The 16,531-nt window shown below is 37.5% G+C and overlaps 1 protein-coding gene across 4 annotated transcripts in view; it reads right to left on the bottom strand.

Annotated features, from left to right (window-relative positions):
- LOC135099898 (dynein axonemal heavy chain 3-like) overlaps positions 1-16,531 on the bottom strand; it is a 430,253-nt gene that overhangs the window by 192,738 nt on the left and 220,984 nt on the right. For all 4 annotated transcript variants that reach the window (XM_064002569.1, XM_064002565.1, XM_064002567.1 and 1 more), the window contains 5 exons: positions 15,116-15,263; positions 13,081-13,241; positions 10,697-10,819; positions 3,730-3,882; positions 1,182-1,332 (listed from right to left, as the gene is read on the bottom strand). In XM_064002569.1, the coding sequence (XP_063858639.1) occupies positions 1,182-1,332; positions 3,730-3,882; positions 10,697-10,819; positions 13,081-13,241; positions 15,116-15,263 (736 nt within the window). The remainder of the gene's footprint in view (positions 1-1,181; positions 1,333-3,729; positions 3,883-10,696; positions 10,820-13,080; positions 13,242-15,115; positions 15,264-16,531) is intronic.

Below are 16,531 nucleotides of genomic sequence, written 5' to 3' on the forward strand. Positions count from 1 at the left end.
TTTTTTTCCTTAACTTGTTTCCCTGTTCTCCCTCCTGCTCAGGTACCACTTCCTCACTTTCATGTCCAACACCCTCCAATAGAATATCTCCTGCTCTTCTGATCTCTCCTCATTTTTTGCCTTTACTTCCTCCCTCATTTTAATTAGCTCTTTTCTTTCCTTTTCATTTAAGTCTCTTCTCAGCCATATGTTTTTTGTTACCTCATCTTTAGCTAATCTCCAGGCCCGTCAGAGCCTCCTCAGCTTCCTTCTGCGATTTAAATTTTATTCTTATGGGTCTGCCCTTCACCTGTAAATTTCCCAACTCTGTAGTAATCTTCCACTTCATCAACCAGACATCTTCCCTCCTTTTGTACCTTTCCCACCACTTTGTTTACTATCTATTTCAACTCTTTCCCTCTTACTGCTTGTTGATTTCCTTAATTTCCTTAACCCCAAAGACAATTATACATTTCTTTTTTGTCAACTGTCTCTCTTACAAGAGACTCATGTCTTGATAACATTTACCACCTTTTGCATTATTTTGGCCCCATTTAATTGTTCTTCTATTATTTTCTCAAAGTTTACTCCCTCTCTTTGTATGATCTCTTGCTCACTCATTTCTTTCTCCAACTTATCTACTTTCCTCTCAAACTTTACCTTATCTCCTTCTTGGAGTTTTTTCCATGCATCTTGCCTTTCACTTAATTGCACTATAGTTTTGGCACTTCCTTCCACTTTCTTACTGCATTCCTTAATTTCTGTCTCCAGAGTGTTGCACCAGTTTCTTAGCTCTATGTTTTTGGCTCTCAATCCCTTCAGTTCTTGTGTGTGTGTGTGTGTGTGTGTGTGTGTGTGTGTGTGTGTGTGTGTGTGTGTGTGTGTGTGTGTGTGTGTGTGTGTGTGTGTGTGTGTGTGTGAAAGAGAGAAAAAGGGAGGGCAGAACTAGCTTTATGTTCTAGCAGGATCACAAACATGCTATACAGGACAGCATTACAGACAAGGCCAAATCTAAACTTTGGTAAGCACTTATTCTCTGCTAGATAAACTGGTGCTAGAAAATTAAATGAGAAAAATATAAATTGCTAAATAAGATGAACATGCACACCACTTATGCACAATTGTAGTATAACTAAAAACATTCATATAGTACACATTTTTGCTATCTTTTAGTTGATATTCAATTTGCCTTTGCTGCTCACCTGTAATAGTGGAACCCAAACTCCATGGAAGAACAAAAATGATGACGTATTGCAAGAGGTATGTCAATTTGTCTTCAGAAATTTTTGGTCCTAGAGGCTTGTCAGCTTCTCTCACTTCATCCAGATGTGCATCCAGCAGTCGTGTAAATGACTAAGGGTGAAAAAAAAGTCACAAACATGCAGTTGGACGTATGAATAAGTGTCTATAGAGTATAAAGTGTGAATTCAAATAACACCTCATGAGGAAACAGTCTATAATTATAGTCTTCTGATGACAAAGAAACAGCATTCAATGAGACATAAAGCAAGACAATTCATTTCAATGTAGGAGAGGGGGCTCATACAACTTAGGAAGTCTGTATTCTGTAGTACGCATATGGTGTCCACTGAATTCTTTGGCCTGAATTAACAATTCAAAGATGGAAATTATGGGGCTATCTGCACTACCACCCTTGCCTTCCAGCCAGATACACTGTATGTACCCTGCCTAAATATATCACTCCACTTGTAGAGCAGCAATTTGAAATTATCAAAACCAGTAATGTCCTAAGGGTTAATAAGGTTAAGCATATCAACACATACATTATCTGAGGTTATACAGCCCTCCTCTGTGCATTTTTTTCTTTTTCGATAGACTAACTGGCAGATGGCAGTGCCAATAGTGGTGTGTAACTGTCACTGCCTGTCATGCCATGACAGTTTTGTCTTTAAGACAAAATATGTCTTAAGACTATTTATGTCCATCACTATAAGATACATATCAAATTCCATAAAAGTTTAAAGAAATTATGAATTCTTTGAATAAGCAGATAATGAGTTTTATGGAGTGGGAACTATTTGGGGTTTTCATTCATCATATTGCCTCCCAGCTAACACATAATCACAGAAAGCACCACTAAATATAATTATAAATAGAATGATAACTTAGCTGTGGACCACATGGCTGGAAGTAATATGGATTGCCAAAGGATGAGTGAGGTCGCTGGGGTTCCAAGCCAGCTGCTGGCCATGTTTTCATAGCTAAGCCAATTTCTTTGTGATATCCGATTGTTCTGACTTCTTTTAAATTCTTCCCAACTTAGTAAATTTAAGTAGGTAAAACTGGTAGAGCGGCGAGAAGGCGTCTTAATAGGACTGTTGTGTTCATGACGGCTGGTAGACATCTACTGAGTGACTACCTGGACCAAGGCATGAGCTTTGCTCCACAACTTGCCACATCAAAACAAAAGCTATGTGCAATCTCCTCATGTCTACTTCCCATTTTATTTATTTTAACAACTAATACTTATTTTTTTATAGATTAACCTTAATCATCCCTTAATATGACTTTATGATTTATATACAAGTCACAACACAAACTAGAATGCATTGATATTGTGCATGAAACAAGTGGAAATTTCCACATATGGTCTGAGTGAGTGGATTGTGTGGTGGATGGCAATAGTGGCAGCATAATACCACACTGATATAATATTACATCAGTGAAATGCTATCCACTGTCCTATATCAAATCCTTCACCAATTAAACTAAAATTAGCTTTCCAATTTACCTGTGTGAAAATAAATATGGTTTAGTAGAGAACATGAGTTTTTATATGAAGATGACATTCATGGAAAGTTATGAATATGAAATTTTAGACAAAAGATTGTGGACCTATATATTTTTTATATATGTAAAACTTGAAATACTATTTATTTAATATGTCATTAGCAAGGTTTATTTCAAATTTATTTCTCTATAGTACTTTCTTGATTAATTGCAGTTTTCATCTTTAATTTTAGCACAGGATGGCAAGTTTTTCTTCAACATATAACAATTTTTTTCAAAGTTTTAGTCAAGAAATCTAACAATGATGATTCACTAATTATATATATATATATATATATATATATATATATATATATATATATATATATATATATATATATATATATATATATACAGTAAAATCCCTCTCATCCGGCATTCGAGTATCCGGCAGCTTCAAGTATCTGGCACATTTTTCCCCGAGCCTTAAAATCAATAAAAAATCAATGTGTACTCATAAAATCAATTAAAATTCCAGTGTGAGGCATACTTTGTCCCCTCGCCACCAGAGCGCACTGCTTCGCGCCACCCGCGGCCCACTGCACTGTGTTTACTCAGTGACTCAGTCCCGCGTGTGCGCTGTTTATCGCCTGATGCCTTCATCATGCCTAAAGTTGTAGAAAAGAGGAAGCGTGTTGTGCTTACACTTAAGCAGCTGATCAGATCAGCTGCTGATTAAGATCAGCTGATCTTTGTTATGGTAAGATGCGTGAGTGTAGGGTGGTGATTGTGGACATAATTTCACTTCTATTCAAGTATCCGGCAATATTCATGTATCCAGCATGTCGGCGGTCCCATTGATGCCGGATAAGAGGGATTTTACTGTATATATATATATATATATATATATATATATATATATATATATATATATATATATATATATATATATATATATATATATATATATATATATATATATGACTGCATGTGGGTTTTTTAAGTGTGAATTGTTAGTACCTGGAAAAGATGAAGCTCTGATGTTTGAATCATAAATTTACATCTGCTCATCACGAAGTTCAAGAGTGGAGGAAGAAGCCACTCTATCACCTGGTCCATCATCTGTCTCACTTCTGTTTTTACTGCTCCAGGTAGACTTGCTAGGTAAGAGTCCTGTTGAAAAGAAAAAAAACAGTTCAAGATATATATAATTCACCAAAATGATAAGGTAGAGGCAAGGTGGGGACATTACTATAGATCCAAGTATTGGTATTGTCCAATGCCTCAAAAACTCAATTCTTCCATCTATCAACTCAACACAACCTTCCAGACAACTATCCCCTCTTCTTCAGTGACACTCAACTGTCCCCCTCTCCTACACTGAACATCCTCAGTCTGTCCTTTACTTATAATCTGAACTGGAAACTTCACATCTCATCTCTAGCTAAAACAGCTTCTATGAAGTTAGGCGTTCTGAGACGTGCGAATCTATTGGAAAAATATCAGAGTTTTATTCTGATGTTTTTCCAATATTTGTCAGCTCTGCATACCCACCCTCAAAAACAGCACAGAGGTATGGGGTTCTGAGATTCACATGCCCCTAATCCTGATCTCCACATGGATGTAACATGACACCCAGGAGTGCTGTGTAAAAATCACATAAAGTTTGTCTTCTAGGGTTAAGAGTCTCCATCTTGAAATTAATATATTCTACATACTTATTTCAATGTTTTGGATTAATTGTCAAACTTCTGTTGTTCTTCAACCTTGAAAAAACACTTGGATAGAGCCCTGAAGGAAAATCTTCAGCTATCTTAACAATATTTGCATGAATGAAGTTATCTATAACCTTATCTGCAGCCTGTTTTATCATAACTAAAAAGGTGTAGTAGCAGAGGAATATGGTTTTCTGCTGGGAAGTCATAAAAAGAAATCAGGTTCATTCCCTTAATTTTACCCCTTATCCATGGGTTAATGGGTAATTCTATCCAAAGCTTCAGGGAAAAGAATTTTCTACTCCTTCAAAATTCTTAGCAACATGAGTATCACCCAAATTTAAACCATTTTTGACATATATCAATTTAACTCTTGGTATTGGGTAATTACTATGAAAAAACATGTTTATCAAATGTCATTTTTTACTGTAGTAACCTCTTTCTTAACCACCTCTACCTCCAAAGACTATATTGTTATAATTATTTCCTCTACTTCCTTTCCAAAAAATGTTTTCTCTTCCCCTTGAATTTCCTTGGATTAATATGTCCATGATTTTAATTAAATTGTTTTACAATATAAAAAAAATATTAGTCTGAAATAACTTATCACCAGTCATATTCTTGTCTTTGATTGTCTTTTGAAGTGCCTTAGCCTTAAGTTTATCAGTAATAAATCTGATCTATCCTCATCAGATTTAAATTACCAAAAATACAATAACATGAAGAGGCTAACATTTGTGTCCTTATGGGCATCAATCATATTGGAATTTTAACTTTACCTTTCCAGTGATGATTGTGTCTCGCAGGATAACGGGCAGCCTGACAGTGTTCTCCTGCAGTGTGCCAGGGCTTACGGTCCTGTGGATGAGGTGTCTGATGGTATTGACCAGCATGTTGCTGATATGGTTAACCATGTATTTGCTCACGGCTTGTGAGAGGAGGAGTATAAGGAGATTTTGGAGGATGCTGCAGCCAAGAGGCCAGACAACTGTCATGCCTTAGTACCCGTGGATTGCAACTCGCAAGTTTTAGATGCACTGAAGACAGATGCCAAGAAGGCAGACTTCCATTTGAAGGATGTTGGAAAAGACATTATTAAGGCTGCCACAATTTTGACTAAGTCACTCACAGTGCTTGACAAGATCATCCAGACTGGCCAACCAGATGTTGCCCAGGAAGTGGGCATGCTTAATGGTGCCCTGGCACTCCTGGGTCATGCTAATCACAAAAACAACCTGGCTCGCCGGTTCATCCTCAAGCGAGAAATAAACCAGAAGTATGCTCACCTCTGTTCAGACAAGGTGCCCATGACTCGTCTTCTTTTTGGGGATGATGTCTCACTCTCAGCCAAGCACATTGAGGAGTCTGAGAAGTTAAGGAGTAAGATTGCTCCAAGGAAACCGCTCTCTACCTCGAAGTTTGGTCCTGGCAAGTTTAGAGGCTCTTCTGGGAAACTGCCATACAGGGGTTTTATGTCCAGGTTTCATCCATATGGCCAACGCATGCATGGTCCCCGGAGTGAGCACTGGCAATCCTCACGGCAGGGTCCTGAGACAAAAAACTCCCGAGGCCAGGGTCACAATCCCCGGCAGTAACTGAGGTGAGTCATCCTTTTCAAGCTGGCAGACTTCACAATTTTGTACATGAGTGGCATGCCATTACCAGTGATCCAAATATTTGCTGAAGAAGTTGAGTACATGTTTAATGTTGAGGAAATAGAAATTGTTTGCCAGGAAAATGTACAGCTTTTGGGTCTGGGGGTTATCAAGGAGACCCAGAGACAGAAGGGGCAAATTCTTTCCCCTATTTTCTTAAGACGGAAGAAGGATGGTGGGTTTAGGATGATCCTTAACCTGGCAAAATTTAATAAATTTTTAGATTACAAACACTTCAAGATGGAAAATTTTGAGCAGGCGATTCGACTTGTTAACAGCGGTGTCTTCATGGCCTCTGTCGATTTGTGGCACGCCTATTATTCTGTTAAGATAGCTGAGGAGCAACAACGTTTTCTGTGTTTCAAGTGGCAAGGAAAAATTTATCAATTCACGTGTCTCCCTAATGGGGTTGCGGATGGTCCCCGTCTGTTCACTAAATTAAGGAAACCTGTTTTTGCTGTACTTAGAGAGAAGGGACATATCATCACGAGTTTCATTGATGATACTCTTATTTGTCACAGCACTTTTGATGGATGTTGTGAGAGTGTGCGTGCCACTGTTGACTTGCTCAAGAAGTTATCTTTCTGTATTAACGAAGGCAAATCTGTCTTGGTCCCCACTAAGCACTTGGAGTATTTGGCGAACATTATAGATTCTGAGACTATGACAGTAGTAACATTACCTGATCGTAGGATACACAAGATACTACAATGCTGTGAGGAATTGTTACATAGTGACAGAGCCAAAATTCGGAATGTGGCCAGAGTTGTTGGGCTATTAGTTGCAGCCGTTCCAGCAGCAGAGATGGGGAAACTGCATTACAGGCGGTTAGAATGTGCTAAGATTGCTGCGTTAAAAGACACAAAAGGTAACTTTGACAAGTGGATGGTGGTCACTCATGAGATGAGATTTGACTTGCTTTGGTGGGTATCTCACATTGCATTGCAAAACAGACAGATTTTTCGGAAGGGTACAGAATTGGAACTGTATACTGATGCATTGAATTTAGGTTGGGGTGGCGACCTCAATCAACAAAAAGTTAATGGGAGATGGTCATTATCAGAATCTGCCTTGCACATCAATGCAAAGGAACTCAAAGCCATCTTCCTGGTAGTGAGCTCATTTGCATCTCTTCTCAAAGGACGACATGTTCGGGTGCTTTGTGATAACACGACAGCGGTGAACTATGTCAATGAAATGGGCGGCACACAGTCCTCACTGTGTAATGACATTTGCTGTGACCTTTGGGAGTGGTGTGCGGTGAATGATACCTGGCTTACCTGCTCTCATGTACTGGGTAAAGTCAATCTCATGGCAGACGCTGCATCTCGGACATTCAATGACAGGCATGAGTGGAAATTGAATGAAGAACTCTTTAGGGCCCTTTCTGAAGTATTTGGGGTTCCGAGCATTGATCTCTTTGCTTCTAGACTGAATGCTCCAGTGACTCGTTTCTGCTCCTGGAAACCTGACCCAGATGCAGAACATTTTGATGCCTTTTCCATCTGCTGATCGCAGTTTGAACTAATCTACCTTTTCCCACCCTTTGCTCTGATTGCCTACAGAAAATTCGAGCAGAGTCAGCGAAGGGGTGGATGGTGTTGCCTCTCTGGCTGTCCCAGCCCTGGATGGGGACTCTACTCACTTTGCTGGTCAAGGAACCACGGCTGATTCCGAGGGGGGCACACGTCTTGCGTCACCCATCGACGGAGGAGGAACACCCCATTCTCCGACACACCTGACTGATGGCTTGCCTCTTATCTGGCAATGTCTGCGAGACAGGTGCATTTCTCAGGCAGGTACGGACATCATCCTTGCCTCCTGGAGACCTGCGACTGCGAGGCAGTACCAGCCACATGTCAACAGGTGGCTACAGTTTTGTAGTAGCCAGAACATCGATCCCTTTGCTCCCACTGTAACTGATGTTGTAAATTTTCTGTCTGTCACTTTCCACAGAGGTGTTGGTTATATTTCAATCAACACTACCAAGGGTGCACTTTCCTCCCTGGGGATTACTGTGGATGGTTGCAGTGCAGGAAGCCATCCTCTTGTCACCAGGTTCTTAAGGGGAGTTTTTAACTTGCGGCTGTCTGTCCCTAGGTATACAAGAACTTGGGATGTTCAGCAGGTGTTACAGCATCTGCGTGCCATGGATCCTTTGTCCTCCCTCTCTTTAAAGGACTTAACACTGAAGCTTGTGATGTTGATGGCACTTACGCAGGCTGCCAGAATACAAACTTTGCACTGTTTGTTGCTGAGGAATATTAGTTTTGGGCAGGATTCTGTTTGTGTTTGGTTAGGGGAAACTATTAAACAGTGCAGGCCAAAGTTCAATGTGCAGTTTGTGACTTTTAAAGCATATTCTACAGACATTAGATTGTGTGTGTGTGAAACTCTGAAAATGTATATTGCTAGGACAGAGGAGTTCAGAAATTCTGCAAATCAGGAGAATGGGAAGTTACTCCTAAGTTTTATCAAACCCCACAAGCATGTAACGAGGGACACTGTTGCAAGATGGATTCGAACAGTGCTCTCTCTGTTGGGCATAGACTCCAGCCAGTATTCAGCGGGCAGTGTTCGGCCTGGAGCTGCATCAAAAGCCAAAGCCATGGCTCTACCGATTGGACACATCATGGCAAGGACTGGGTGGTCCAGGGCTGCCACTTTTGCCAAATTCTATGACAAGGAGATTGTCCTGAGTTATGATCCTTTCCAAGATGCTGTCCTTCAATAGTCTGTTCATTTTGTTTGCATAGGAGATGTTGTCTCTTGTCACCTGGTCCATGGCTATGTAAATTTCTTATTATATTGAAGTTTGGTTACTGCTTGTATCATTTATCCTCTCTGCATGTCTACAGTACGATACCCACATGGCTTCAAAACCTCATGGGGGAGCGACCTCTAGCAAAGGTGTGATTTGCTGACGTAAAATTAATGAAGTACGTGAGACTTACCGTAGGTCAGTTGAAATGTGCTTCGAATTTTATAAAGCAAATCACCTCTGCTAGAAGGGAGCTTTCACATGCCCGCCTCTCCCACCCTACGCTCTGTAGCGTCTTGTGGCTTACATATTTCTAGCAGTGCAAAATGTTCAGTTACTTTCATGTGGTTGGGTGTATTCTTTACAGTCTGGTGGCGTGAAGTGGCAAAGTGTATCTCATGTGAAAGCTCCCTTCTAGCAGAGGTGATTTGCTTCATAAAATTCGAAGCACATTTCAACTGACCTACGGTAAGTCTCATGTACTTCATTAATTATCTGCTAACTTATCTACAAATCCTATCAAGAGAATTAAAGCTTTCCCAAATAGAAAGGTTTGGAATAACTTGCTTTCCCTTCTTTGGCCTTGATGCTTGGGTGTTAGCATTAGCATCTGATTCTGGAATCTTCAATATCTTGATCTTTGATGGGATTACCCACTGTTCCACCAATGTTCTGCTTTTTCTATCATCAGGAGCCATACGAAAATAGGTCCCAATGTCTTTGGTGAACATTTCTATAACAGGTTCCTTGCGCTTCTTGTGGATCTCATAATGTTTCTGAAACACAGATGTTTCTGAAACACATGGTTTGCCTTGAGGAGGATATGTCCTACCTGTTATCCCCACTTCCATATCATCCAACAATATTACTGTCTTTGCATATAGCACTATTACATTCTGAGTGTGTTTTGTAGAGGATAAAATGGTGACATCACCAATGATACACCCTCTGCACCCTATTAATAAGGCCAATATGTGCAGAATGAGAAACCTCAAAAATCCACCACATCTGCAATCAAAATAAATAACAATGCTGTCTGATGGCTGTCAGCATGACCTACATTGCCTAAAAGCAAAGGAAACTTCCTAGATGTGTTGACACTATCACCACACTGAATACTGAGAACTGCAACCATCATTCCGTCAGTCTTTCATAACATTACAGTGTGAGGCAGCACAGCTAATGAAGAATTAAAGAACATGAGTACATGAATATTGAATCTTGGATCAGTGACTATCATATTACCAGAGGAGGTGATTAAGCTGTCTGAATATCTGCTTTACAAGCAGGCATTCAAAGAGCCTGTCCATCTATGTGCAGCGTTCAATGTTTCAAAAACTCAAATCATTCTCCTACATATTAGACATAGCCATCCATACAATTACAACAGTAAATATCAGCAGGTCAACTGCCACATCATATGGTCTATTGGTGGGATTGATTTCTTGCTCTTCTGGCTCAAAAGATGCACAAGGAAATGTTAATCTCCCTAACTGCTGAGTAAATACACCTTCACATAATGGTGGTGAAGGTTGAAGTGATTATCTATCCATCAAGAATGAAGGATGTAAGTGTCTGGATTGCAGGCAAGGTACTTCAAACAATGTTTCAGCCAGTTCCTCCTTATCTATTGTTGCACACCACTATAAATCCTAGGTCAAGAGAATGAGTTGCTCTCTTTTGTCTCTTGTTTCATAATTCCAAGTCAAATCTAAAGGAATAGGAGATTCCTAAAATATCAATGTTCTGTGTTGTTCTCAATGTGGTCGAGCATTGTTATTTCTAATGCCTAGTGTTAATTCAACTACAAATTAAGTGGTAAATGTTATGGTGACTCTATTCCTTATATGTTTTACCTTAAGTGGTCTCCAGCCAAGCTCTTTACTTTCCATGTAAATCATGCCACAGCGAGAGACAGTTGCTGGTGATGCTTCTTCCAGATCACAGGTCTCAAAGATGACACTCATTTTTCCTGGCATCTGAAAAAAGAAATTACAACAATAGTAACAGTAACAATATAGTGACATGACCATCAAGGCAGACCAAAATCAACTTAAGCCTTGGTGATCAGCTTGACCTAATTGGTAAGGTGTCAGACTCTTATCATATTTGATACCCAGCAAAAAAAAAAAACCCTCCTAGCCAATTAATCCAGCCTTCAGATATATTTTTTTCAGTGTTTCCAAGATGCTCTAGGGTAGGGCATCACACTGATGGGCCAATGCCTGCATTGTAGACAAACATCATGTGAGAGTTATGCTATCCTTGCTTTTCTGTCTCAATCACAAAGAGAAAGATGCAACTGGGTATTAAGAGAACCAAGGGGTGGAAGGACACCATGAAGGTAATTTATCAGGTTTTCTGAAAAAGTCAGTAAACTAACAGACCACCACAAGCTGGAAGCCAATACCTATGTTGTAGACAAAAATGAAATGGAAGTTACATTATCCCATCCATCCCATCTCCAATAACAAATAGTCATTGGATATTATCTTCTTCAATCTGGGCAAGAATTGTGCTCTGTCATGCTAAAGTTCACTGTGCACACAAGTTTTCAAAATGTTATTCTGACTACTTTTTATCTAACCCTTACACTACAATTTTGTTTGTAAGACTTGCAACACTCATAATAATTAATACACCTATGAACTTCACATCAGGATATTTCCTAATAATATTATAGAGCCTCAAATATTTTCCTCCTTTGAACTGGCATGATGTGCAAGATAAAATCAGTAATAAACATTCTCTCTCTCTCTCTCTCTCTCTCTCCTACTGGGAATACTTTTTCTTCTAGGAATATCTTTAGTATTATAGTGCCTCTGAGTCACAGGTGGGCCCAATGACAGAAACACACATGCACAGACAGTGTTGAAAAAAAGTTTATAATAAAGATGTGGAAAAGAAGAATAGTCAAGAAAATCTATGAAGATTATGCTCTATCTGCTCCCTTTACCTACCTTGCTGGTAATATTACTATATCCTAGGAAAGTGGATTATTGAACTCTCAAAACATTAATAGCCTGCAAGATCATTATGAACACATCTAGACCAGTGTATAAAGAGGAAGAGCAATCTTATAAACTACTAGATGAGTAGGTATTACCTTCCAACTTTTCATATAGAACATTCCATGAAGTGTTGACAGGTTCAAAATGTTACTCAATACTATCCAATCTGTAATTAGGTTGATGCTTAGTGAATGATGAATGCCTCCTATCTACTGTCAGCGACATTAGAACTCCTGCTGACATAAGCATCACATTGCACAAACTGACAACTCACTCCTTCTCAGTTCAGAAAAATATGCCAAGAGAAAATAACTACATAAGTACATGGCAGCTTAGGTTAGCCCCTCATATATTTTTGAAAGCGTAGAGTAACAGATTCAGTGTTTGACATATTGACATAAGGGAAAATTTGATTTTGTGACTGCTCCTTTTGGCTAACAAAAGTGGCTGTGCTTGTTTTTAAGTGTTCTACTGAGATGATGTGCAATGCCTAAAAAAACTTACAGACCATGATCACATAGTAGAATGTTAGGGTTTTGTTAGTATGGTGAAATAAATAGAAAAAAATAAGCTGTATGACAATTGTAGTGAGTGTGTTGGTGTAAAAATGGAACAATGAGGGATGTGAAGAAGTGCTTCACCACAAACATGGTGGTGGGCTGCCCTAAAATGTTTGTTTTTAAGCTGTTTTGCTGTAAGCTGAGGATATTCCTTCAATTGTTTCTTAATGCCATGCAAGATGTTGTCGAAAACTTTGAGGTGGCCCACCACTTTGTGGTGAGACACATCCTCGTGTCCCTCATCATTCCATTTCTTCACCACCACACTCACAGTCTTTTCACTGCAATTGCCATATGGCTTATTTTTTTTCTATTTATTTCACCATGCTAGTGAAACTTGTTTTAACACTAATACTATGTAATTGTTGCCTGTACATTTTCCAGGCATTGCACATCACCTCAGTAAAATACTTTGTTTAAAACAAACACAACCATTTTGTTAGATGAAGTAAAGGGCAGTCACAAAAGATAATTTTCCCCTATGTCAATATATCAAATACTGAATTCAATATTCTATGCTCTCAAAAACATATGAGTGCCTAACCTAAGTTGCCATGTAGTTATTTTCCCCTAGCAGATTTTCTTGAGACAGTGAAGAAGTGAGTTGTTAGTTTGTGCAATGTGATGCTCATGCCAGCATATATGAGGTAGTTTTCTCATTTAACCTACCTGGATAATTTCCCCAGACATAAGGCATAGCTTTTTATTGTCATCAAGAACAGTGTTGAGATTCTCCACCCACACAGCATCAACAGGTCCATCAAGCACCAGCCATCTTCGCTCTTCACTTCCAGATACTGCCATCTCTCGGAAGGTTTTTGCCAGTACACCTGATTATAGTTAATACCAGCGAAGATAAAAACAAATACATGATTAAGTTACATTTGTTGCAGAAAACCAAGGCATCTCACTGTGAAACTATTGTGCCAATGTAATTCCTCAAAATTTGTGTTTTTTGTCTCTGGTGATATATTTTGTTCTGGCATGAATGGATGAAAAAAAAAAAAATAATAATAATAATTAAATGAAAAAGTCTGCTCAAAATGTTCTTTCAAAATTAAACAGGAGAAAATCAATAGAGGTAGCCAACATAATTTCTGACATTCTTCTTTTGAAACAATTCAAGTTGTAGGCAAGAGCAAAACCAAAAAACAGGAATAGTTTTAGAGGTCTTCAGTGTAAAGGATGAAAGAGTAAACATACTGGTTAATCCTTAATAGGTGAAATGCATAGAATAAGGATGAGGGTAAGAAGAAAATCTTGTAAAGAAAGACTGTGGGAGGGGAGGAGATATGCATTTAAAAGTTCATAACAGTGAACTTTTTAAATAAACCAGAGACAATCATCTCTGTTATGCAATTCGCTCAAAGATGGGTCTCTGATGCAAAAGCAGCAGTTACTCAAAGAGAAATTAGAATAGTATTATCTCAGTTTTTTCCACTAGATAGATTTATGGTCTGAATCCTGAGGCAGTACTGGAGTGAAATGACATGATATGGGTATAACATTGTGATCAGAGTAGCTCAATGGAAAGAAAAGCTTGACAGAATAAGAAGGGTTAGATAATGTTGGGCACATCTCCAAAGTTATTAAAAGAAATATGGGTGAGATATTGCATAAATCACGTAAAACTGAGGGTTCTTATCTACAAAACCATCCATGCTTGATTGATGGACTTCTACAATCACATACAATTTTCAGTAAAGAGAAGTGATCAAGAATCATTGACTGACAGTACACTGGTTCGAGAAAATCCATCTCAAGCTAATTGAGAACATTCCTGTTTGTGCCACTCAAAATTAGCTCCCCAAAAACTTGCAACTGCATAGCTGCACTGCCATAAGAAAAACTTTTTCACTGGTGCCATAAAGAAATAAAGGTTTGTAATTGTCACAAAATATAATGCCTGGGTACCATGAGGAAGAAAAGATTTGTATTTGCCACAAAATATAATGCCTGGACACAAGTGGAGTTGTGTAAAATGGTGTGGTCACAAGAAAGCACATTTGAATGTTTACCTAATCATCCTGCAAAGAATAATAGCCCTATTACCTTGAGAACTGAGACTGAAGCAACCTTTATATACCCTTTGATGGCCTCCAAAACAGCACTGAGGTCCTCAATTGCCACCCAGCCAGTGGATAAATCACTTATGGCCATTGAACATAAGAACTGGTAACTGCTAAATCTGCTTTATCTTCATTCTCACTCTCACTTCTTCATGTGTAATAGAGTCTATGAGACTATTATATAACAATACAATAATCACATCTTCCTCTTTCCCAGCCTTGATTAAGCTATGAAATTTAAATGCCCCAAGACTACAAATGCATTGAGAAAAGTTCATGTAGACACTTTGCACATTTTTTTGCTAAAAATGACTTGATCTTTAATTTTTCATACTAAGTAAAAACAAAACAAAAATAAAATAAAACAAAAAATAAATAAAATCCTGAGTCACACTACATGCAATGTAATTCTGAGTCAAACTAACATGTCCAAAGCTCACAAGCATGTGAAGAAAAGCCTGTGATATAGCAAAAAAAATTGTTGTACTTGAAATGAAAGTAATAATAATAATAATAATAATAATAATAAGAAGAAGAAGAATAACAGCTATTACAATCTCACATCACCAGAACAACAACAACAACAATTATAACAATCTCACATCACCAGTTAGCCATTTCAAATATAAACTTACCGTCAGACCATTCATGAGAGAAAGGATCATAGGCTCCATACAGCTGCCCTAAGGTGAGTGCTTTTGGGTTGATAATTTTGTACTGCACACCATGCTCTTCACCAACTTTCCTCTCTCGTCCAACTTTGTCTAAGGCTGTTGCTAGCCCCTGTGGGAGGGGAGGAATATAAATTCTATTAGCAAAATCATGAATACCAAGGTCAATTAGCAGGGGGCATGTGTCTAGGACTCTAGGTGATCATAACTGGTAAATAGGACATATTTCTTGATATGTTTCCTTCTAAAATTATTAATACACATTCATTACTGTGATGTCTTCTATCACTCATTTGAGCTGACTCATTTCTGACCCAGATTCTGATACATGAAGGTAAACTATAAAATTTCTTATTGCAGTTATGTTATATATATATATATATATATATATATATATATATATATATATATATATATATATATATATATATATATATATATATATATATATATATATATATATATATATATATATATATATATATATATATATATATATATATATATATATATATATATATATATATATATATATATATATATATATATATATATATATATATATATATATATATATATATATATATATATATATATATATATATATATATATATATATATATAAAATTCACTCATATTCAAGTTACTAGAATGTTCTATGTATGTGCACAATCAGTGTATATATATATATATATATATATATATATATATATATATATATATATATATATATATATATATATATATATATATATATAAATGTACAGCTTATATGATGGCATGAATCACTTTAGTGAGCCAGCTAATAATCATTTAAATTGTCATGGAAACCTCAGCTGTCAATCTAGCAACCAAAGATAATGTCATATTAAATATAGGCAATTACTTTCATGCTGATTTAATGGCTACTGAAAGTTTTATATCATGCATACACAAGAAAGAACGCACTTTTTACCAGTGGAAGAAACATGTAATCCTTGGAACTTACTTTAATTATTAAAGATAAAAAAAAAGACTATCACTAGCCATCTACCAGAGCTGGAACAGCTGAGAATGTCAAATTGAATGAGCAGGACAGGGCAATGAGAAGTGATCTTGTAGTGAGAAATTATGTAAACTTTATATGGAAATAGTTGGAAGCATCAAAGCAGCATTTTTATCATAAATATCTATTTGTTTAGTGTTTATAATCCACTAAGAAACTACACACAAATCCTCTCAATGTTTTGATGTTTTTGATAACTACAACTTAATTTGTAATTTTTACACACAAAAACATATCAACAGATCATCAATAAGGTCAATGACTTCAACTTTATCAAGCAAGCCATGAACTGGTTTAGTCATGCATATGTAATTTCTACTTAATTCTTTCCCTTA

This window comes from Scylla paramamosain, chromosome 4 (genome assembly GCF_035594125.1).
Source record: "Scylla paramamosain isolate STU-SP2022 chromosome 4, ASM3559412v1, whole genome shotgun sequence".
Taxonomy (NCBI): Eukaryota; Metazoa; Arthropoda; class Malacostraca; order Decapoda; family Portunidae; genus Scylla; species Scylla paramamosain.